Below are 25,847 nucleotides of genomic sequence, written 5' to 3' on the forward strand. Positions count from 1 at the left end.
TGAATCAGGAATTAACGGAGAAAGGACAAGTCCCAAGAATAAGAAAGTAACCGGGGAGGAGTAGAAACAAACACAATTACAGAGGTAATTGAAACCATGAAAAGAGATTATCCAACACGGAAAATCGCTGAAACCTTGGATGGAAGAGACTGCATTTATGAGAAAATATCTCTGACAGAAACCAATCCCACAAGAGAAAGTAAATCAAACAGAAGAATGTGCATAGCAAAGCAAGGGCACGGTATCTGGCCTAATGTGGTCTAATCTATAGGAACATTTGAGATGGAAGGGTGCTCACAATGGAGGGGAGCCCTCAGAACCGTCTATGGCCCGAGGCTAGGGCTGCCTGTTTGCTCTTAATTATGGTCAAAACAGATGCAAAATCTTTCATAAGTTATTGGCCAAAGGAATAAAGCATCAAATTAGATTAAAAAAAAAAAAAAAGACAATATGACCTACTGAGTTAATTCCAAAAATTCAAGAATGTCCGATATTACACAAGGGAAAAAATCATAATATCCTGCCCACGGGTGACAGAAACTGTCTCTTAATACATTCAAGATCCATTCTTTAAAGAAAAACAAAGAAGAAAAAGAAAATAAAACTTCTCCAAATAGGAACAGTCACCTCCCTCAAGTTATAAAACCTACTTAACCCGAAAGCCAACATATTGCTTAAAGGAAAAACATCAATCCTACTAAATAAAAACAAAACAAAACAAAATACAACAGGTAACTATGTCTACTACCACCACCTTAATGTGAATTTTTTATGGAAGTACAATTAGGCAAAACAATTGGAAAGAAAATGAAAACTCAGAAAATGGAAATTCACTTGAAAAGGATGTGATTATATGTCTGAAAAACCTCAGATTAAGTGAAAAGTGACTATAAAATAATGGAAGAATTCACAAGTCATCAGAAGAAGCATATTTACTGAAAACCTTTTGAAACCCTTCTGTCAACCTCTTAAAAAATGTGACCACAGCACCTATTTTTAAAAATGGGCCATTGAGCCAATGGCAGATGTTGACTTGTCTACCTGCAACCATTCCTCAGGAATCCTTGGTGATTGCCCTCTGTTTTGTTTAAACTAGGGTGGAATTCTCTGATGTTTCCTCACTTTAAATTCTCCTAGTCCTGCTTTATTTCCCTATGTGTTACCATAAATATCTTTTTTAAAAATTTTAATATTTATTACTTTGAGAGTGAGAGAGACAGAGCGCAAGCAGGGGAGGGACAGAGAGAGAGTGAGACATAGAATCCAAAGCAGGCTCCAGGCTCTGAGCTGTCGGCAAATAGCCCAACGTGGGGCTCTAACTCACAAACCATGAGATCATGACCTGAGTCAGATGCTTAACTGACTGCGCCACCCAGGTTCCTCACCATAAAAATCTTTTAATGAGGTATCTTCCTATATTGTGCACCACAGAGCTTACTTGTACCTGAGCAGACAAGAGAAAGGGAACCCCACAGACACCGGCTCAGAGACTACTTGGAGGGTCTGTAGCAATCCATGATGGGAGAGGAGACCACAGTCCAACGGTGGGAGCTGGTATCTCTAGTGAGTTCAAGAGAAGCCCCAAAAGCTCCCCCACTGTTGGGAACCACAGCATATGACCCTGTTTGAAATAAGGGTCTTTGCAGATGTAATCAAGTTAAGGATGCTGCATGAGATCATCCTGACTTCACAGCAGGGCTCTAAAGACAATGACCAGTGTCTCTGTCTGTAAGGGACAGAAGGGGAGGAGGTGCAAAGACACAAAGAGAAGGAGGCCATGTAAAGACAGACACATAGAGTTTTGAAGCCCCACCCACACCAAAGAATGCCAAGGAGTGCCAGCAACAAGCAGAAGCTGGAGAAAGGCACGGACGCACTCTTCCTCGGAGCCTCCAGAGGGATCCAGCTCTGCCAACACCTTGGTTTTGATTTCTGTGAGAGAATAAATTTCACAGTTTAGAAAGTGCTGTTGTTTTCAGCACCCACGTTGGTGGTAATTTGTTACAGCAGCCCTGGGGAACCAATACAGTATCTCAGCGGGGAGTGGGAGGAGTGATACATAGCGACAGCCCTGTACAGGTGTGTGTGTCTATGACCACAAAACTGATACACGGGATGGCCAGATCCACCTTGTACCATGTAGCTGCTACTGAGTGGGGCAAACTGTAGCCCCCGAGGTTGGTTAGAGAATAAGAGTGGGCTCCTCCAGGGAACGAGACATTACAGAGAAGGATGGCACAGAAGCTCAAGATGTCCTGCTATAAGTTAATACTATAAATGACTCCTTTTGCACTTCTCCCGCTCATTGTTGACAAGGGATGAGCTGTATCTCAGGGGGTTCCAAAACCAGGCATTCCATTAACCTACAGGGGCTCAGATCCTCGGGTATTAACAAACCTTCCAAACTACAGTTACTAGTGCAGTGTGGGCTTCTAGGACCTCGTGAGGATGAAGCTCACTGCCTTAAGTCTGGTGGGCACACTGCAGGATGGTCAAGCAGACCAGACCTGTGCCCTGAGGAGGTGCAACCCAACCCCTGTCCTACTCAAAACTCCATAGGTCATTTGGGACTGTGATTACTGCCATACTCCCCCAAATATTTTTATTTCCCCTTTCTCTTAGCTTCTGTAAAAGTCATTTAAACTCAGCAAAATGAATAAATGCTGCTGTTGTTTTCCACTATTCATTGAAGGTTAGGGACCAGCCCTGCCGGATAACTGGTTTTTCATATACTACTTCATTGAATCAGCACCAAGGCCAGCAACCGTCTAGGGAAGTAGGTGTTCCTGCTGCCATTTTACAGTTGAGAAAACTGAGTAAACTAAAGAATTAGTCCAAGCTCATGTAGCGTTGCAGTCTGGTTCTCCAGGAAGCACATTCTGAGACACAGTTCAGTGGGTACCAGGGAGCTCCCTTCGGATCAATGCCCGTGGGGAAGAAAGGAAGCCAGATGAAGCACAGGGAGAAGCTGAGCTGTGATGAAGGTCTGAGAACTTTAGACAAACCTACAGAAACTCCAGAGCTGCAATGGCCCACCGGAATTGCCCTGAATCAGACCAGGCTAGAGAGACTCTATAGGCCCACCTCAATCAGCCATGGATGTGGGCCATCCTTGAAGAGACAGAACCTTGAGCTGGCAGCTCTGTGAAGCTGAGGCAGCCTTAAAGAATCTAAGAGCCAACAACTCCCCAAGAGCTGGGCAGCAAATCTTTCTCTGAGGGGTGGTCCACCTCCATGTCTACCACACACAGCTAGAAAGTGGGAGAAACGGAATCCAAACCCAGAGCCCATCTGAGGCCAAAGTCCTTGCTCTGTCCACCATCTGCCATGTCAAAACACTCATGAGCTGCTTGAGAAGGGTATCAAAAACGATTAACCCAGCGTCTGGCCAGCAGGATCTCACATCTCCTAGGAAAGGCAAAAACTGATGCACATCATTCTCACAAAAGGCATGCTGGGATTATTGTTGTAAAGACAGAAAGTACATCCCCTCCCTCTGTTCGGGGCCTGCCCAGCCCCCAACGCACTCCACAAACAAAACGAAATGTTTTAAGTATATTACCAAGCAGCCGTTATTATTATTACCTGATGTTTCTTGGCGCTAACCATGCACCTGGCCCAGGTAAGTCATTTTCATTTATCATCTCATTTAACCATGTCTGTGGCTAGGAAGAAATTATCATTACCATTCCCACACTACTGGGTAAGTAGCCACATTTCCAGGTCCATCTTTCCTTGCAGTGTCTCCCAGTAATTACGCATACATCCTCTCTCCACTGCACCAAATCACTGAGTTTCTGTCTACTCTTCAAAGAGGTCACTTAGAACCAGAGCAAAATTCTTGCTCAAGTTAAGCTGTAGATACATTTTTCTCTCAAGTTCATACAATTCAGCAAATTCATTATTCATCCTGCAAGTACAAGTTAGAAGTCCTGTGTCCCCATCGGGGGGCTGATTTTCTCATTGTCTTCTAGGAATTTTAAGGAGCAATTACAGGGGGCTCTGGGTGGCTCTGACATTTGGGTGCCCGACTTCGGCTCAGGTCATGATCTCACGGTTCATGGGTTTGGGCCCCAGGTTGGGCTCTGTGCTGACAGCTCAGAGCCTGGAGCCTGCTTCGGATTCTGTGTCTCCCTCTCTCTCTTCCCCTCCGCCTCTCACACTCTGTGTCTCTCTCACTCAAACATTAAAACAAAAAAATTTAGGGGCGCCTGGGTGGCTCAGTCGGTTAAATGTAAGACTTCAGCTCAGGTCATGATCTCACAGTCCGTGAGTTCAAGCCCCGCGTCGGGCTCTGTGCTGACGGCTCGGAGCCTGGAGCCTGCTTCCGATTCTGTGTCTCCCTCTCTCTCTGGCCCTCTCTCACTCATGTTCTATGTCTCTCTCTCTCTCTCAAAAATAAATATAAAAGAATAAAGAGCAATTACGGATGGATTAATATATGATTAGAATCAGTATCTTTCACAAACTATCCTCAAAAATAAACACTTGGAAAGGACAGAGCCTCAGATCCCGGTGTACTGTGGAACGTGGCTGTGTGGGTAGGTGAACACGTGAGGACAATCACGTGTCCAGATGTCAACCAGTGAGTGTGCCACTCAGCCAACCTGTAATCGATCTATAATGTATCGTATTTGATATGAATCCGGTGGTTTGAATGAACAGAGGGCACACAGTTTTGATGACAGAATCCAGAAGAGGATATAGAGACTGATGAAGGGTGACTGATCAGCATTGTTCATTTCTCAGGAAACCCTCTTTGTTTCATGCGCCTTTGATCAAATCTCCAAGACAAAAACTCATGGTCTAACAGGGAGGGCTTCCTTTCACCTCTGTCCCTTCTGTCCCCTCTTCTAAACAGCCTCACAAATGCTGAAAAATAAACCGAGGTCTCATTCCACCATGACAGTAAAATGATTAACTACCAACAGGAAAGTTCTGTGTCGAGCATTCTTGCCGTTTCACTGTAGGAAAGTGACAGAACATTCTCCAAGCGGTAGATGGGATGCCCTGCAGCAAAGCGTTAATAGTGTTGCTGTTGGTCACTTGCTCCACCAAAGTCTCCCTGGTGGGTGATGGTGTTGAGCTCCGCCATTTAAAGGTGGGGCGGGGATTCCTGCCGGGCTGGGGGGACAAGGAAGGAACAGGAACGAGGAGAGCAGACATGTGCAGTGCCTTAGATCTGCCTTAGGATTCAGTCACATCAGACACTTTCCTATTTTTACCTCTTTTCCAGGCTTACCCCCATTCCTTCCAAATTATAATGTCGTTAGACCCCATAACTGATAGTTTGCTAAAACAGGATACAGATCCCCCTCCATCGATAGCCAAATGCTACACAAAAGGAACAGTGGTTCAGTGTCCTTTCTTCCCTCTTGTGGAAAGTACTAACATCCTGCGCTTCTCTGAAGACAAGACAGTAGGAAGAGACGTCCAAATTCCCAACAATTAGTCTCCCCCAGAGCCAGAGTCCCGGCAGCTGGTAACCTGCTGTTTTCCTTTTGAGCTTCTCAGATTAGATCCTAAATGCAATTTAATTCCAGACTCCAATATACAGTTCCTGAATTATACTGCAGAAGAATCAGTTATGTAACAAATCTTCATGACTACCGATTATGTTCTTGCCATACGTGACAGACTGTATCTTCTACTTTAGGTCCAAACTAAAATTTTTCAAAGTGTATCTTAAATACGGCAAAGTATCCACCGCATACAGGAATCCTCTACCATTTATCAGAAACAGGAGTAATCCTGTTAGAATAGAAAACCAATAACCACTCCTTCGCTTATCTTCTCTAATAAATATGGGTTCCCAAATAACTGGCTTGTGTAAGTAAATCTGTATTCAAATTAATCCTTGTCTCCTGGGAAAATAAATGATACACAAAATGAAAATCCAGAATGTGGTGTGAATACCAAGGAAAGGAACACTTAAGAAAAGTAAGTAAGTTTCAAATATAAAATGTAATCGTGGCATAGAAACAGGACTATTTGGCAATTCCTGGCGGGGGGGGGGGGGGGGGTTGGTAGACTGCCGGCAGTGATGTTGACCTACAGAAGTGTGGCCAACAGAGAAGAGAACACAAGTGTATCTAATCAGATACACAGGCTGTAGGCTGGACCAACGCTTGAGTGATGGACTCCCTTCCCCTGTCAGGAAGGCAAGCTTCCTGCCCCGCTGTCCAATCTTGTCCCCAGGCCGGCCACCCTCACCCGGACGCAGCACCACAGCACCAGCGGTGACGTGTCATGCTGTTTTCCTAACCTCAGTCTCCCTTTGCCTGGATACAGCCATAAGCAAAGAAGACACCTACCTTGCTGCTCTCAGAGAATTTTTACTCAAATGTGTGCTACCTTACTGATACAAGGAACCTTCTTGTTTTCTAGTTAACCATGCAATGCTAAGGACTTTTGGGGCTCACACTAAATTTCTGATAAATAAAATAATTCATCCTTGGGGCACCTGAGTGGTTCAGTAGGTTAAGCATCTGACTTTGGCACAGGTCATGATCTCACGGTTCGTAGTTTGAGCCCTGCGTCAGGCTCTGTGCTGACGGCTCAGAGCCTGGAGCCTGCTTCGGATTCTGTGTCTCCCTCTCTCTCTGCCCCTCACCTGCTCTCTCTCTCTAATAAATAAACATTAAAAGAAAAAAAATGAAATAATGCATTCTTCTTACATCAACAATGTAAAACTGCTTTTTAAGTTTCCTGATATTTGAGGGTCATCCCAGATATCAGAAAAACTGCTCTTTGACACCCAGTTAGGAAAACAAAGACGAAGTAATTACAGGAAAAGCTGAGCGACTAGCACAGTACAAAATGGATCAGAGAGCAGCTGGAAAAAAACTTCTTCCTCTTCCACAAATAAACTCTGTTCAAAAAGTGTTCTTTTTCTTCCATTCCCTTGCCCCATCCTCTCTCCTCCTGCCCTTCTTGTCCGTTTCCTTCTCTCCTGAATAACTCAGTCCCCAGCCATCAGGCAGAGCAAGGAACATCTGCATCTAGAGGGGACCAGGGAAGCTGAATTCGCCCAAGGTGATAAAGCTGGGGTGGGTTGCAGGAGCCTCTACAATGGGGACAACACAGAGGACACAGCCCCGGTTGGGGGAGGGGACACCCTCAGATGGACATCGTGTCATAGCCTGAGCCAGGGGAGGGGGACAGGTGTTAGGGGAGGGGAATTTGGGCCAAGTGAGAAGACACCTGTGTGGGGGTAGGGGTGGCGACTGAGATAGGAGACTGGTTACACACCGGCATTGATTCAGTAAGTAAATACGTTAAGAATCATTGCAACTGAACTTTTTTCACTATTGGCCATGGAATCACAAGAGAAAGGGAGAACACTGGCATGAAACTCGTGGCAGGCTGGAAAGACCAGTGTGAAGTCATGGTGTCTAATATGTAGGTATATATAAAAGTTGATGTAGATGTAAATGCGTGTGTCCCTTGTCTTGGAGTAGTGACAACCCAATGGGAATGAGAAGACCTACAAGCCTAGATCTTGCTAAGTGCCACTCTTCACCAGGAAGAACAGGGCTCCTTGGAGAGATGGCAGATTTTAGGGCCAGGGCAGGGAAAGCATGAGATGAGCCTGAAACATCTTGTTGTGCCAGAAAGCAACGAAGTGCTCAAAGAGTGATGGGGACCATCACCAAAGGTGCAGAAGCCAGCCTGAAGGGGCGCCCACTGGACAAGTCTGAGCCCAGACTTGTGGGCTCATGTAAGTGGGCTTATAACCCTCTGTATAGAACAGGGAAACACAAGACGGTCTAGACATCAATAAGTGAATAAACCAGGATATCTGCCCGGTTTCAAAGTACCTCCCCACAAAATATGCCTTAATTACAAAGAAGAGAAGAGTAATGCCAAAGCGGTAAAGCCTGGCAGACGGCCATCAGACGAAAAACCAACATAAATGATGAGACCCTGAGAGACCGTGATGAGAAGGCACCATCACCTCTGTGTTTCCTGCCAAAGATGCATCACCTGAATCCATTCATGATGAAACATCAGACAAAGTCAACCTGAAGACCATTTGGTAAAATAGCTGGCATGCCATCCTCAAAAGTGTCAAGATCATGAAAGCCATGGGAGGACTAAGGGGTTGCTGCAGATTGAAAGACACCAAAGAGATTAGAGAACACACGGCAACGTTGCAGAACTCTGATCTGGGCCCTTTTCTGTAAAGGACGTTGTTGGGAAAGCCGGATGAATCTGAATCACAACAGCAGAGCCATGTGAATTTCCCAATTTTGATAGTTGCATCATGGTTAAGTGCAATGGCATCGTACGAGATACTGTCTAAAGCATTTAGCGGCTCTGACTTGAGCTCAGGCCATGATCTTATGGTTCGTGAGTTCAAGCCCTGTGTCGGGCTCTGTGTTGACAGCTCAGAGCCTGGAACCTGCTTCGGATTCTGTATCTCCCTCTCCCTCTGCCCCCCCCGCCCCCGGCTCGTTCTCTCTCTCTCTCAAAATAAATAAACATTAAAAATAATAGTAATAAATAAAGCATTTAGGAGCAATGAGACCTCAGACTGGTAACTTATCTTTTGGTGGATTAGGAAAAAAAATTCTCTGTATTAGATTTGGAATTTATTGGTAGGTCTGTGATTGTTTCAAAATAAAAGTTAAAAAAAGAAGTTAGGGATTATACTTTATATTTAAATGTACTAGAAATGCTCATTCATCACTTTCAGTGATTAACTAAATTCCCTCAGTTGGGTAATATATTGTAGCCTGAGACTGAATTCTACTTCAAGATAAATGCTGGGAAAATAAATGTGCCGAGAACAATGAACTCTGTTAATCAACGTGGAAGGGAATAGGGTTTTCTATGAAGTCGACATCTTGGTTCACAGAGAAGCATTACATGCTATCAGTGGATTGCCAATGTTCCAAAAATAAAGTGAAACATTCTTTTCTTTTCTTTCTTTATTTTTTTTAGAGAGAGAGAAAGCATGAGTGGGGGAGAGGGGCACAGGAAGGGTGGGGTGGGGGCGGGGAGAATCTCAAGCAGGCTCCATGCGGAGCACCAAGCCCAACACAGGGCTCATTCCCATGAACCATGACATCATGACCTGGGCCAAAATCAAGAGTCGGATGCTCAACCAACTGAGCCGCCCAGGTATCCCCAAACAAACATTAATACGGATCCACGCTAAACAAAACGCACTCTGTCTTCAGCGGTTTATAAGGTAGGGGGACACTGATCACCACTCATCAGCAAACCTCTTTCTTCATATGAAACTGACAGCCTTTCAGTAATTCTGCGTTAAACAATTATACCATGGCAATATAACCACCTAATGTGTATCATCCTAATTTATGTACACTTTTCATAAACAGTTATCAATGAAGTGTTTTTCTCCCATCACAAAGCAGTGCTATTTGTAGGTCACATGTCCAGCAGTGGCCAAAGGTGCTTAAATGTCTTTTCCTCATGACTTTGACATTTACCAACGGACCTTCCATTTTCAATCTGTCAGTGTATCCTGCCTTTCCCTGCCCTCGGAATCATTGTGAAATTACTTCTGAAGAAAAGGAAAACTGACGTTCTGTTCTTCTGCTTCCTTTCAATGTTATTCTTACATGGAATCATTTGAAATGAAAAACTTTTATTCTTTTTTGCTCTTCCAGAATTATCCTATCTCTGGCTGTCCACTGATAAAAATTATTTTTCTTTGTGTGTTTGGAAAATTGAGTAAGTGAATGTTTAAGATTACATTCTTTCCCAATTTTTTGAACTTGCAGAAGAAAATAAAAATGCTCTGAAAGAAAAGCAAACTCACTACAGTACGTAGTGACCTAGAATACATCAGATTCTTGACAAACCATTTATCCCCCCCCCCCGCTTTTTTTTTTTAAACCCATTTGATCCTTACAGGCATGTATCTTAATCCTCCTTTCCAAGATATTTTTTCTATTACATCTGCCCCAGCAGACACTGTATTTATTCATGAAGGGGCCAAAGAGATAGGTACAAAATGTTCAGCGGATGTGTTCTAGGGTAACCTAAAACCAGGAAAGTGTTGTAAGACCTGAAAACAGGCTTGAGTGCCCCCATGTCTGTGTGATGAGGGCTTTCCCGCAGTGATTGTCATAATGTCAGCTGGCTCAGCTGATCACATACCCGTTCCTACTGCAGACACAGACCCCCCCCCCCCAAGCCCCACTCCAGGGAGACTGGAAAAATGGAATTTATGGGAGAGAGGAGACACATCCCATAAATATCTTCAAGGGAGGCTCTGACATGCGGCGCAAGGAAGTAAAAGCTGGGGCAGAGCCCGTACAAAATGAACATTTCCCCCGCCTCTTCCCAGGCGCAGCTGCATTGTTTCTTCTTTTAATAAAACACCACCTTCGTTCCTTCCTTTGATCCGTTACTGACGGGTCGCCATCTGGGCCTCGGGTGGTGCCGGCTACTCGGGCCAGTGGCAGGGAATGCGTGCGGGCACGTGGCTTTGCTCCACGTCTGAACCAGTCAGCGGGAACCTGGAGCCCACCGTGCAGAATCGGGGCCAGGGTTCTGACGCTCACCCGGTGCCAGCAAAGGCTGTCTTTCAGACCGCTCCGACTGAACACCGGGCTTCACAGGAGCTCTAGGAGACGAATGTTGAGAAAAGGGATCCCCAGAAAGCTTTCCAGCTAAGCGGGATTCCCAGACACCCAAGGATAAGCCTCCAGCTCTATGTCAAGTTTCCAAATAAAACATTCCACCGAGTGAACGACAAACGGGTTTCTCAGACCCCCGGGGCTCATGTGATCCATGTCTAAACCCCCCACTTTCAATGGCAGTGCTGTTCCTAACCAGTTCTCTTACCCTCTGTGTTTTTACACCATGGCTGCATTTCTTAAATTTGATTCTAACAGAGCGTAATTGAACATACCTGTTTCAAGTAAAAACAAGATACTTAGGGACAACTCCAAACCACTGACCCTCATGTTTATGGATGTGCATAGCAGGAAATCAAGTCACTTTTCAAATGCTTTTAACTAATTAAACACAACGGCTTCTTTGAAATGCCATTTACTAGCAAAGCTAAATTTGCTGTCGTAGCATTTGAAAGATTTATTATTACTTTTTTTTTAATGTCCACGGACCTGCCAGAAGATCAGGAAATGGAGATCTTTCCCCCTCTGTAAAGAGAGGGCTTTATCGGATATGAAGGTGGGGGAGAACTATGAATTTAACTGTGTAAGTTATTTTCACTCTAAAAACAGGGTGCTGAATTCCAATGCATAGCAGGAACAGCTTTGAAGCATCCACAGTCATCCGACCATCCAGCAACCAGCAAAATGGAGCGGCCGTCCGCAACGCTCGCTGTTGCTGACTGCTACGTGCTGATGCCGCTGCTGGAGGTGGGGTGTGGCTGGCTCCCCACTAGCAACACAGAGCCACCTCGGGCACCTGCCGGGTACCCCAGTCGCACCCCGAACAGGTGCACGGCACCCCTGGCACCCAGAGGTGGGGGTTGGGGGCACTGGTCACCCACCTGCCAGACCAGGTGCTCCTTGGCCCCGGGCGTTGCAGACAGGCAGATGCTCAGCACGACGGTGTGGGAGGAGGCCGTGAGCACGCTGGCGATGATGGCGTCTCGCATGTTGAAGGGGAGCATGGTGTATACCACGAAGATAATGAAGAGGAAGAAGGACACCTACGGGAGAAGAACAGGGAGAGTCAGCAAGAGCGCCCGTCCCCAGTGCTTCTCTCCCTTGCCCACGAAAGGCTGCACAAAACGCCGCAAACTGCACCCGTGTAGTTTTGTGTTTTTCTTCTTTAATATTTACTTATTTCTGAAAGAGACAGAGACTAAGCACAAGTTGGGGAGGGGCACAGAGAGAGGGAGACACAGACTCCGAAGCAGCTTCCAGGCTCTGAGCTGTCAGCACAGAGCCCGACGCAGGGCTCGGACCCACGAACCGCGAGATTGGGACCTGAGCCGAAGTCAGATGCTCGACCGACTGAGCCACCCAGGCACCCTGAACCGCACCCATTTAGAGAGTAGTATTATGAGAAAATAAGACAGCACATTCAAACAAACCCAATGGATTACAATAAAGGACTAACTCTTGTGAGGGGGAAGAAAAAAATCTTTCTTTTTCAAGATTTGAAGATTTCCAACTTTCATCCCCAGACTACTGCAGACATTAGGTAACTCTGAGCACTCTCTGGATCTGGATGCAAGCTGGTCCCAAACTCCTCGGGTTTAGTATCTGTGCTTCCAAACACACATCTGGATTCCTGAGCTATGTCTCCAACTGTGTCGGGAGATCCCTGGAGGGTGGTCGGGTTTCATCTGGGGTTGCTGATGCAAGAAGATCGAGTGGTGTGGATGTGTAACAAATTGAAACAGCTTGGAGGTGGTTCAGCTGTTATCAAAACCACTTGGCAGGTTCTCCAAAAGTTAAGCCCAGAACCACCTTAGGACCCAGTGATCCCGTTCTTAAGTACGTATCTTAAAGAACTGAAAACAGGCATTCAAACAAATACATGCACACACGTGTTTGCAATAGCATGATTCACAACAGGCAAAAGGTGGAAACCACACAAATGTCCCCCAGTGGATGAACGGACACACGGCCTGTGGCACATCCACGCAATGGGATACTAGTCGGCCAGGAAAAGCAATGACGTACTGAGATAACATGTTTTAACACAGATGAACCCCAAGAGCATTATGCCAAGAGAACGCAGCTAAGGCAAAAGCCCACATACCGTAAGGTTCCATTTGTACGGACTGTCTAGAATAGATAAATGAACAGAGACAGGCACTGGTGGCTACCAGGGGCTGGAAAAGAGGGTAGGGGAAGTCACCACCTGGTAGGCGCAGAGGTCCCCTTTGGGGTGATGACAGACTTTCTGGGACGGGATGGAGGCGATGGTCGCACAACACCGTGAAAGTACTAAATGCCACCAAACTCTTCCTTTTAAAATGGCTAATTGACGTTATGTGAACATCACCTCAGTGAGAAAGAAAAGCCATAGGAGAGCTTACAGAAAGATTCGGAATGGAAAAGGGAATGGCTTAGTAGGTAACCGAAAAGGCTGTTTTCGTCAAAAAAGCAGCAGAGACAGAAGAACACTGAGGGGGGTGAAAAGGTGATAAATCAAGGGGGGAAAGAGCCAAGGTCAGGGAAGCAGAAGAGAGGCATCGGGAGAGCTCCGCCCCACAGCTCTTCACTCAAGAACAAAAGGGAAGCTAAGTAAGGAAAGAGCTCGTCCTGCGTGCAGAGTGACCCGTGTTGCATAAGGAACCCCAAACCCCAGCACAGCTGGAAAGACAGGGAGACACCATGCCAGCTCTTCTGCGGGGAGTCAGGATGTATGTTCGCGAGAAGGACCTGGGCACCAGGCGCTGCTCACGGTGGGTCTGAAGACAGCAAGGGCTGCAAGGACACTGGGCCCCCTTCCTGCATGAACAAGGGGAGCGGCACCACAGGTCATGATCAAAAAGTAATGGTCACCATTTCACTGTCCAGGGGTCTGCGGTATAAGCTCCACGGGTACAAGCATCACAGACAAAAGGGCATATGGAAGATCAGGGGCGCAACCTACAAAGAAATTTGGGCCTCTCAAACACGCCCCTTCCTTTTCTCCCAAACACCTGCTCATTGGACAAGCACGTATGAAGCTTCTCTGAGGTTCTGGAGGTGGAGGACAGATGCAGAATCCTGGCTCTCAGGCACTTGAAAGTCACGTGTATCAGCCGTCACTTTACAGCTGATGTATCCGGAGAGAAGGGGTACCCAGCCCCACTCCAGCGAGATACTGGGGTGAAGTCCCTGGGTCATCTTCTCTAAGATCCTGCAAGTTCAAGCGTCTCAGAATAACAGCCAAGAAGAATCCTACCAGGAGTGTGAAAACGAATCCAGGAATCCCCCTTAGGGAGCTTTGGTTGGGTATGGCCCATCTGTTCTATGCCCACTCCTCCTAATTCAGTCTAGTCATAATGGACTTCAGGCCAAAACATATGGGCAAAAGGATCACCATGGCCATACTATTTTGCTGGTAAATACTTTTTTATTTTACCTCTTTAAAAAGACTGTGAAGATGCTTTTCATTCAGGTATTATTATACAGCATTCTACACTTTCTATTCCATATATGGAATGGGAAAAAAATAGGTTAGACAGTTTATGTACCAAAACACCTAGCATTAACGGAAAGAAACCAGGCGTTTCTTCGGAGGGACCTTTCTGAGCTAGGTGCCAATCGACCCAAGCAGACTGGGGCAGTCCTCTGCCTCCACTTCCCAAGAAGAGAATATACAGAGTGATTTCTTAGAGCCCCAAATCAGATTTCAAAACTGCTAAGAACCAGCACATGCATTTAAGGAGCACTCAGTGTACAAGTGCCTTCTCCACTCTTCAATAGTTGCATCCTGCTTTCCAAAAGGGGTATCACTGACCCAGAGAAATGGGGAACTTGGCCAATATCTCCCAACCAGTCAGTGTCAAAGCCCAAATAGCAATCCACGGGTTTAATTCTTCTACGTGTTCTCGGTAAAGAGTTTGACCAAGACAAACTTTCCCCTGATAGAAATCCCATGAAGCTGGGATTCATGGGATTTTTCCCCTGATAGAAATCTTTCCCCTGATAGAAATCTTTCCCCTGACAGAAATCCCCTATCTTTCCCCTGATAGAAATCCCATGAAGCTGAAGGTCTAACAGAAGACACACATGCATACAAGACATTCTTGCAAGTCTGACGTGGAAAGACAGCAGCTCTTTCCCCTCCTGCGAAGACAATCACAGGAAGTGCCCGACATCTTGGCTCAGATGCTGAACTCTTTCAGTAAGTAGGACCGATTTTTAATGATCATTATGAAATTGCTAATGTTTCAAGATTTGTTCATATTTCCTTCATTTCTATACGCTTAACTTTCAATTTGTGTTTACAGACGGGTGGTTTATGATAAATGGTAACACACAACAATGAACATTTAACAAAACTGTCAGTTAGAGGGGAGCCTGGGTGACTCAGTCGGTTAAGCGTCTAACTCTTGACTTTGGCTCAGGTCATGATCTCACAGTTCAGGAGTTTGAGCCCCATGTCAGGCTCTGTACTGACATGCAGAGCCTGCTTGAGATTCTCTCTCTCTCTCTCTCTCTCTCTCTCTCTCTCTCTCTCTGTGTGTGTGTGTGTGTGTGTGTGTCCCTCCCCCGTGCTCACTCTCTCTCTCTCAAAAGTAAATAGATAGATAATTGTGCATGGTCATGGCTTATTGAGAAAATTAAATTTACTTCGGAATCTCTACTACCCACCAAATTTACAGGAACTATTTTTAATCCAGACACTCTTATTTCTACACACGGCATTAATGAAAAATCCTATTTCCTACAAGAGGTATTAAATGATTATTTTCAGGGGCACCTGGGTGGCTCAGTCAGTTGAGTGTTGGACTTTAGCTCAAGTCATGATCTCACAGTTCTTGGGTTTGAGCCCCTGCATCGGGCTCTGTGCTGCAGTGCAGAACCTGCTTGGGCTTCTCTCTCTCCCTCTCTCTGCCCCCTCCCCTGCTCACACTTGCTTTCTCTCTCTCTCTCTCTTTCTCTCTCTCTCTCTCTCAAAAATAAACATTAAAAAATGGTTATTTCAAGTATTAGAATTGACAATGACAAAAAAGAGCCTCTCTTAAACAACTACAGTTTTCCTCTAATGCAAAAACCTGCAGTTCTTTGAAATTACCGTAACTTTTGAACAGCTTAATTTTGGACAGCTTTAAAACTCTAACATTATTTCAATTATTTTACAGTTCAGCAGACATTTTGAGCTTTGAAAAGGAAGCACATGGAAAGCTTATCTGCATTAACCAAATGGAGAATAGACATTCTGTTTTCCAAATACAATTACTCCTGTTAAGTGTTCATTTTTAGATGACAAAATGAATTTTTTTAAAGGTCAATTAAGCAAGTTGTATTAAATCAACTTTGAATTTTAGTGGCAGCATTTCAGGAACAGCACGAGGTGCCCAGGGAGCCTTCCACAGGCTGGGCGAGGAAGAAGAAAGTCAAGTGTGGCTGCAAGCCCCACATAGGGAACAGCCTTCACTTCCTATTGCTTCCAGAGGGCTCTATTTTTCTTTTTAGCCTTCTTTCCAAAGCAACTTCAACTAGGGCCATATGTAAAACCAAAATGGATTTGGCACATCGAAAGAACGTGTGGGTTAAAAGCTCCAAAAAGGCGAATGCAAGCACTTGGGTTTCCATGTTCCCATGGGGACATTTCCATGACTGAGACCCTCCCTGACTGTATCTCTGTCCAGAGGTTGAAGAAAGGGGAGCCACTGGTGTGATTACTGAGACCCTGCACAGACACCTGGATCAGCGTGACACCGGAAGAGGTAGAACTCCTCCCAAAAACACCCGACTGAAGTGTTTCCCTGACCTTAGGCCGCCATTTGCCTTTTGTGAGACATCCACATCTTTCTCTCTGGGCTACTTGAACCTCAAGCGCTGTAAGTTTCAAACCAAGTTAAGAGCTTCTTTGTTATGTTCTTAAACCTATTCCTCTTGCAGGGTAACGCAATCCTGCCCACGACGTCTTTGTCCCCAACAACCCAGGTGCAAACTTTGAAGCCTCGCCGTTGACAATTCTTCACGTCCACACTCGAAAACAATGTCTTCTTACTTTAGGACCCCAGAGTCTCGCATCTGTTTGTCTGTGCTTCGCCACCCTTACGTCCCATCTGTTAAATACGCTTCCATACTTTTCTCTTCCTCCTCCCCATCCCCCGACAAGGGAGCCAGAGTGCATATCCTTCCTCGTTTTTGCCTGTCCCACCCCATTCTCCATGCTTCTGGTAATCATTAGGACTCATCACCAAATATTTCTAACTCCCTTCCTTCTGGGAACATAGTACCAATGCAGTGAGCATTTTCTTTTAAGTCGGAGGAAGCCATATGACTTGCTTTGACAAATAAAGTGTGGGAAGAAGACATATGTTATCTTTTGGGTAGAAATTACTGCACAACTTACCAAGCCCCCTCCCCTCCCTGGCAATCATGGAAACATGATGTTGGACCTCCTCCCAAGCTTCGTGTCAAGTGAGGGGCAGATTCCCCCAGCTGACCCACACGGACCTGTGTTCATTTGAACCTGCCATAATCCTTTGTGGCAGTAAGCCCCTGGGACCCCAAGCACAGCTTGGGTGGTCCTGACTGACACCAAGCTCATACAACACACACACACACACACACACACACACACACACACACGAGTTTTACTTATGGATAGATTAGATTCCTTTATATGCATTACTTTGCAATTTGCTTTTAGCACTGAATTATACATCATGGGCATCTTTCCAAGTCTGGAGATGTGAATATATGATTTACTTTTTACCAATTACAAAATATTCCATAGTAACGGATGCACCAGATTTTCCTTGCACTAGCATTTCCTTACTGCTGATCATTCATGGCAAGTTAGGCGCCCCTTATCCAACTGCTGTGGTAATATTCTCATGGATCTCCCTTTCTCCAACATTCTCCTTTCCCTAATCCAGCCAACATACAGCTGCTAGATTCGTGATGCTGAAGACACAGGTCCAGTTAGTTCCTTCCTTGGATGAACCTTTCCTCTGGCTAACCCCTGTGCTCAGAATTCTTCTCTTCAAGGGCCCTCATGGTCACAGAAGAAAGTGGAAACTACATAGGCTGGAGGTCAAGACTCCGCAGACTGGCTTTTCACCTCTTTCTAGAGCCACTTCAAGGACAGACTTTTATCGTCTCTCCACCCACACTCTCCAGCTGCCCCCGTCTCATTCAGAGTACAGGTCCTGCCAATGGCCACCAGTCCCCAGATGTGGCCTCCTGGGGCCACCTCCCCTTTACTCCACCCACTCACTCCTTCCCTCCATCTGGCCTCCAGGGCTGTTTCTGGGGTCTGCCCGGAATGCTCATTCCTGGGTGCTCTGCCCAAGACTCCCCTGCCTGGCTTCCTCTCTGCACTTGGGTCTCTGCTCACTGTTACACTTTTAAGCATCTCTGCTCTTTTGGGGGACACAATTCAAACCATAGTATCAAGATCATGCCGTAGATCAGACCAGACTTTCGATTTCAACTCCTTTCCCTCCATTTTACATCTCATACGCCATTTCCACGTGGAGGATAAAGAATAAACTTCACAGTTATTTACAGTTTATGAATGAATCACAAATCATTTCATACAAATGATTTTTTTTTACTTTTTTAAACGGAAAAATTGTTGCAAACATGGAGAAGAGCTGAGGTACCACTTAAGCAACGGTTAGAAAGACACAGAAATGGTCTTAACCTGACTCTACATAGATCTGGTCTTTGACTACCCAGGTCCCTGGTGCAAAGTCCGTGGATTTTCTTTGTTTCAGAGTTCAATGGCAAGCAGAACGTTCCCAGACGTGTCAACAGTAGCTTCAAAGATGGAGCTTCCAGTTTTTCCATCCAAATGGTACCCCAGCGTTACTGTCCTCACGCAGCTCTGCTGTCTAACCCCCCTTCCCCGAGCACACACAAGCAAGCACGATCAGGAAGATAATCAGGATTACTTATGTAAATCGCCACGGTTCTGTTGAGGATACACCATCTGAGAAACATTTTCTACTCTTTTATGCTAATAGTGCTAAGAGAAATAACATCCCAGTGAACATACGTATTTTATAATCAGAAGACGAGCTCCTCGAATTGTTCTCTCCCACAAATCTCGGAGAAATCAAAAATAGCACAGTGTTGAAAGTACTAGCTTAATTTTCAAAGACAGAGATTTCACTAAAAGCCATAGGAATCATACCTGCTTGACTGGAGCATGAATTGTAGTTCTTTTAACGCGGTCGCTTGTTGTTTTAGAATACGACTACAAATGCCAAAGTTTCGCAAAATTTCCCAAGGGAAAGAGGGAATTCTTGACTGTATCGATCTAACTGAGCATTCTGGAAGTACATTCTAAATATGAACGAAACTTTTCTTTCTGAATGGTACCCTTCCACCTCAAAGGATTGCTGGCTTTGAGAATATCTATGCCACTTACTATTTAGGAGAATTTACATTTTTGTCTGGAAACAACTAGCAAGATATTTAGCCAGAAGTGTGCTTTAACTTTCCTCTTAAGTTTTTGTTTCAATTCCAGTAGAGTTAACATACAGTCTAGTATCAGTCTTAGGTGTAGAATTTAGTGATTCAACATTCCATACAACACCCGGTGCTCGTCACGACGAGTGCGCTCCTTAATCCCCCCCCACCACCTGTCTCACCCACCTCCCCCCACCCCTGCCGCCCACCTCCCCTCTGGTTAAGAGTCTGTTTCTTGGTCTGCCTCTCTCTCCCTTTGCTCTTTTGTTGAGATGCAAAATGATACTTATCTTTTCATTTTGATTAGTATTTTCTTTTCTGTTATCGATCATACTTTCTATAAGGACTGGAGTCACTGTTCCATTTCTTAGTACAAATATCACAACTGTGCAAACAGCCTTTTCTTTAATTGGGGGCCCTCAGTCATACCAATGTTTACTGCTAAGACATCAGTGTATGTCCAGGCTGCTGTGAGTGGCTCTTTATGATTACTCTTTTTAGGTTTATCTTCTTCCCCTTTCCCCTTTTTCCTTCCCAGGTCCTCCCGGTGGGGAGGGTATGCACTTGCACATCTGGACCTGTATCTCTATATGTGTGTGCATATACACATACAGACAAACACATGCATATTATATACATATACACATATACATATACGTACATATATGTAATCCCTGTGTGTGTGTGCATGTGTATCCATATACAGACTTTGGGGAATCCACATATGCCACCCCACTAAAATCCCATCAGACCTCAGCTCTGGTATCAGTTAAGAAGCCACCTCTCCTCCGCTTAGAGACATAGGCTTTCCCACAAGTACGAGTCAAGGGAAGGACTGTCTGCTCCACAGGGGAAGTCTAGATCTCTGACTGAGGTTGAATTCAACACAATGTCATGGATGCTTCCAGATGCTTCTGGAACTGTCTCAGGTTCCATTCTCTTTTCAACCACTCTGGCTTCCCAGGGCCTCACAAGACTTTACACGGGTCTATAGGCTGAGCACACTGTCTCAGTCCTAAGATCTAATTCTGAATTTCATGCTTATGCACCACAGTAGATTACACAAACACAACAGCCAAATCGTCATTAATACTATTTACAGGAAAGCATTACAGAGACTCTAGATCATCAGAAGAGGCTCAAGTACAGGGGAGCAATTCTCATTACACAGATTTGATCTCTCCAATCTCCAACCTTTGTCCTCACATTCTCTCCCATCTCACTTAATGAAACTTCTAGTCCCCAACCTAGGAACTATTGTTAATAATTTTCTCTTCCTCGTTCTCTTCATCCTTAGAAGACATCCTGAATCCGCCTACCCCTTTCCACCTGGGGCTACACCTCTAGTCCAACTCATACGATCACCTCTGGATTCTTGCAAAAGTATCCGCCTACACTAGTGTCCTCTAGAATGAATTTCCCACACAGAAGTTCAAGGGTTTCTTTTAAAATTGAGACACAATTTACATATGATGTGTGCGCTTAAGGTGTACAACACGATACTTTCACACACTGCAATACAGTTACCACTTCTAGGTACATATCCAAATGAAATGAAAACAGGATGTTGAAAACTCCCGAGTTCCCTGCAGTGTTATTCACAACACCAAGAGACGGAACAATCTGAGCGTCCATCAGTAGATACATGCATGAAGGTAAGAGATACATACACACAGTGGAGTATTTTTCAGTCATGAGAAGGAGAGAAACCCCGCCCTTTGCAACAACATGGATGGACCCTGAAGGCATCATGCTAAGTGAGATAAGTCCAAAAGAGAAGGGCACTGATGATTTGCTGATACGTAGGGCACCACGTAGATGTAGAATCTAAAATTTTAAAAAAGCCACCCTCATAGGAAGAGTAGAACAGTGGTTAGGATGGCAGGTCCGTGGGGAAATCTTCAAGGGGTTACGAACTTGCAGTTAGAAGTTCGGGGATTGAAAGCACAGTATGGTGATTAAGCAGCAACTCAGTATCACACGCGTCCAAGTTGCTACGAAATCAGACCTTAAGTGTCTTCCCCACAAAACAGGAATGATACTCCTGGGCTATGATGGAGCCATCAGGTAACATGTCACGGTAATCAAAGTGACCTTTTAACACGTTAAGACCGGCCACGCCACTCCCTCTCGGTGTCTATCCCGCCACTGGCTTTCTGTAACACCGAGGATATAAAACATGCAAAGTCCTCATCCATTCCAGCGAGGGTTCCTCATGTTCTGGCCTGACTGACACCTCCAATAGCCTCTCTCACCAACTCCCATCACCCACATCCACAGTCCCTCCACACTGGCCTTCTCGCTGGTCCCTGAACCTCAGGGCCTTTGCACGTTCTGTTCTTCTGCCCCTAGTGTTCTTCCTCCACCCTCCCTTGGCTGGCTTCTTCCTGTCATTCGCAGCTCCCCAATTCAAACACCACCTCCCCAGAGAGAATCCACTGATCCCCCTACTGACAATATCACCCCATTCACGCCCTAGCGAATCACCTCGCTTTCAGTTGCTTCGTATCATTATTGGAATCGGAGCGTTTACTTTGATAGTTTTCTAATCCTTCTTTTCCGTCTCCCCCCATGTAAATGCAGGCTCACAGGGACAAGGGCTGCGTATGGGTGCTTCCCTGCACCTGAGCACAAGACCCGTCACATAAAAGACCTCCACAGATACTTGCAGAAGGAAGGGATGCAACACGGCGGGGTGCAGTGACACACAAAAGCTGCGAGCAGGGAAGCCCGAGGCGGCTGACCGACAACGAGAGGCGTGTGCTCGGGGAGGTGTTAACCCAAGGGCACTCCCCGGACGTGCATCAATCCCACCGCCACCTGGCGGGTCGCTGGACACCTCTGGTTTTCGGCCCAGCTCACCTCCAGCCCTGACGGGTGACCAAGATACGGGAGACTAGCAGACATCACGGCCACATACTCTTCATTCAAAGACCCACACAAGCTGTAAATAATTGAAACCACTTCGGAGCAAGTAACGAAAACGAAACCCACTTCCCACTGTCAATCCTGTAAGTGTCTGATGACCTCTGGCTGGGTGGATATGTGGGCTCACGGTCCATGCGGCACAGGGGACACAGGCTTCCTGGGCACTTTCCGGTGCTCCCTGGACCAACAATGACCTTGAACTGTCCTTTCCGTTGTGGAGCTCCTACGCCTGGTACACCACGGGTACGCCTCGCACCTGGGCCCCAGCTCACCCGGGAGCTTGTCAGAAATACATGCTCTTGGGCCCCGCCCTGCGTGGATGGATTTGACTCTCTACTGTAATCCTGTTCCGGGGTGATGTGCGTGGGACCCACGCTGATCCACGAAAGGCTGTCATTGGGTTCAATGGTCAGTCACTCGTCCTCTGGTGGCCATCACTGCAGGGAATTTGCAATATTCGAACCAGAAAGACCCATGGGACAAGGGAAATGTATGGTCAAAGTCTGGTGCTAAACACCTACTGAGTTAATCAACAAATCAGTGAACTGCGATGAATAATTTCTTGTCTTTGACCTGGTTACCAGATTTTATTTCTTGAGTCCTCCATGCCAATTTTATTTTTTTTAATAGAATTAATTGTCAAATTGATTTCCATGACACCCAGTGCTCATCCCAAGTGCCCTCCTCAGTGCCCATCCCCCAGTTTCCCCTCCCCCAGCCCCCCATCCACCCTCAGTTTGCACTCCGTACTTAAGAGTCTCTTATGGTTTGCCTCCCTCCCTCTCTGCTTGTAACTTTCTTCCCCCCTTCCCCTCCCCCATGGTCTTCTGTTAAGTTTCTCAAGATCCACATATGAGTGAAAATACAGTGTGGAGGTTCCTCAAAAAATTAAAAATAGAACTACCCTACGACCCAGCAATAGCACTGCTAGGAATTTACCCAAGGGATCCAGGAGTGCTGATGCAGAGGGGCACTTGTACCCCAATGTTTACAGAAGTGCTTTCAACAATAGCCAAATTATAGAAACAGCCTAAATGTCCATCAACTGGTGAATGGATAAAGAACATTCGGTTTATATATACAACGGAATACTACTTGGCAATGAGAAAGAATGAAATCGGCCCAGTTGCAGCAACGTGGATGGAACTGGAGGGTATTATGCTGAGTGAAGTAAGTCAGAGAAAGACAGATACCATATGTTTTCACTCATATGTGGATTTGATTTTAAAACGAAGACCAGGGGGCACCTGGGTGGCTCAGTCGGTTAAGCGTCCGACTTCAGCTCAGGTCACGATCTCACCGTCCGTGAGTTCGAGCCCCGCGTCGGGCTCTGGGCTGATGGCCCAGAGCCTGGAGCCTGCTTCCAGTTCTGTGTCTCTCTCTCTCTCTGCCCCTCCCCCATTCATGCTCTGTCTCTCTCTGTCTCAAAAATAAATAAACGTTAAAAAAAAAAAAATTTTTTTAATAAAAATAAAAAAAATAAAAAAATAAAACGAAGACCAGGATTTAAAAAATACATATATTTATTTCCAGTGTCATTTCCACTAAACAAGCAAAAAGGCCCAGATCCACATCACACACCTTCCCCTGTGTGGTCCCTACTCCACTCTGCTGACGGGAAGCCCTCGTGTCACAGGAGAAAACGGAGTTGTCCCAGAGTCACCGGAGAGTATCTCTCAGTCAACCCTTGAAAAGTTCAAGTAGAACCCCATCTTTCTTACCATGAAAAACATACTTAGAAATCCTGGGAAATGAACTTTATACTATTCCCAAACCTCCTTTATGGCCAGAATTCAGAATAAAACTTGGGGACACCTTGATGACTTAATAATAGAAAAGCGTCTCTACCTCCTCCACAGTTAGCTTCAGCCAAGATTTCCCAAGTATCAACCCCATCAGGATAAAATACGAAAACAGTTCTTCAAATGCCTATGTTATTAGGCAAAAGACTATGTTCTTTGACAGAGCTGGGGCTGCAGAGAGTAATGATGAAATCATGAATCACCGCGTACCTCTCACATTCCTCTGAAATGTTATTCAGAGTCAGGGAGACCGATGGAACCAGAGGAGAAACAGTAGCTCTCCCTGTGCCTCTTTTCATTTAAAGGAAGTAGGAGGGAGATCATAAATTTTAAAAAGCTTGAAAAAAAGAACAGTAGGATGTAAAAACCCCTACCTCCTCAGGGAACAAAGGCAGCTGACTGTCCGCCCAGCCTTCCGTCTGTTGGGAACCCTGACGTGGTTTCCTTTCCTCGGTCCTTCTCTTCCTCCTGACTCCTGGTCTGGTTCTGGGTATCCACCTATCTCTGTGTGCCATTTTCACCTCTTCACTCATCATTCGTATTCATGTATCCCCTAGCATTTTTTTTTAACTGTACAATATATAAGGCATTTTATTAGCTATGACAGAGAAGACACTTGAAATGGCTTGGAATGAAGGCCAATTTCCAAACGTATCCATTTACTTCCCTTATCTCCTTCCCCACCTCATAGTCACATAGCGACGGCAGAGTCCGTCTGTAACTCTGGTGAGTTTAGAGTTAAAAATCGGTAAACTTCCCACCAGCAATCAGCAAACCACCACGTATGAATGTGGACTACCATCTTCATTGTGAAAGCATTTAAGTTGTGCTCCTTGGGCCGAAAAAAATAGTGTAGTGTTTCCCCTTACATTCCTCTTTCCCAGAGCATCTATTCACATTTTTTAAAGATTTGTTTTGGATAATGATTACTTGGCCAAGACAAAAATGAGAACACAAAGCATTCTTGAATGCTCCTCAGTTAGACAGGGTTTCCTAACATACCAGAGGTGGCAGAATACAGTATCTGTCCACAATTCTTCCTCTCTCCTTGACCTGGCCATGGAAATCAGCGGCAGTATACCTCCTCATCTGATTGACTTTGGACTTGGCCATGTGACTTCCTTTAAGCAACAGAATATGGGCCGACAGCCTGCCACTTTCTAGGAAGCCGCAATTTACATTTATGCCAGCCCCCTTGGTGTTTTGGTCTTCCACAATGAGGAGGCCATGGTCCAGAAGGACACATCTCTCAAATGGGTCTGGACTGAAGACATACGGAGCAGGATCTGGACCCAACTCAAAGTCTAGAATCTATCCTATCTGTTTGGCACGGTAGGGTCCAGACAAAGTCAGCCAACCCACGGACTGGTTAGGATGAAATAGGAAATATGCCATTATTCTATAAGCCACTTAGATTTAGAGGTTGCTTGCTATTCAGCATTCAGAGCAGAAACCTAACGTAGCCATCCGCCATCAGAAGTGATTTGCTACGGTAATGAAAACCTAAGATACAGGTCATTTCCTTTGGGACTCCCAGGAGTTGTGGCCGTTTCAGCAAAATGGTAACTCGTGGCAAAATAAGTATGGCTTCTAAGAGAGCCATTCACCAAAATGCCCAGGTTCCACAAGGTTTTCTTTTTTTTTTTTTTTTTTTTTGTCAGCATTTTTTATTTATTTTTGGGACAGAGAGAGACAGAGCATGAACGGGGGAGGGGCAGAGAGAGAGGGAGACACAGAATCGGAAACAGGCTCCAGGCTCCGAGCCATCAGCCCAGAGCCTGACGCGGGGCTCGAACTCACGGACCGCGAGATCGTGACCTGGCTGAAGTCGGACGCTTAACCGACTGCGCCACCCAGGCGCCCCTCCACAAGGTTTTCAAACTGTGTGATAAAGTCTTTAGAAAGAGCAGAAGAAATGAGAAAAAGTGGGGATGTTTGCCAGAAATATCTCTGAGTAGAAGAAAGATCATCATCCAACCTGAAATGGGTATGTTGCCTAGCTCAATACACATGACGAGATTTATTCACAGGTATTTTCTTATTTTACAATTAGGAAAATCAAGGTGCT

The 25,847-nt window shown here is 45.5% G+C and overlaps 1 protein-coding gene across 8 annotated transcripts in view; it reads right to left on the bottom strand.

Annotated features, from left to right (window-relative positions):
- The window catches only part of ADCY2 (adenylate cyclase 2), a 412,867-nt gene that overhangs the window by 284,956 nt on the left and 102,064 nt on the right, over window positions 1-25,847 (bottom strand). For all 8 annotated transcript variants that reach the window (XR_006206545.1, XM_042953381.1, XM_042953369.1 and 5 more), the window contains exon 3: window positions 11,495-11,656. Coding sequence is in view for 7 of the 8 variants with exons in the window: in XM_042953381.1 (XP_042809315.1) it covers window positions 11,495-11,656 (162 nt within the window). In the remaining variant the exon portion in view is untranslated. The remainder of the gene's footprint in view (window positions 1-11,494; window positions 11,657-25,847) is intronic.

The sequence above is a fragment of the Panthera leo genome, chromosome A1 (assembly GCF_018350215.1).
Source record: "Panthera leo isolate Ple1 chromosome A1, P.leo_Ple1_pat1.1, whole genome shotgun sequence".
Taxonomy (NCBI): Eukaryota; Metazoa; Chordata; class Mammalia; order Carnivora; family Felidae; genus Panthera; species Panthera leo.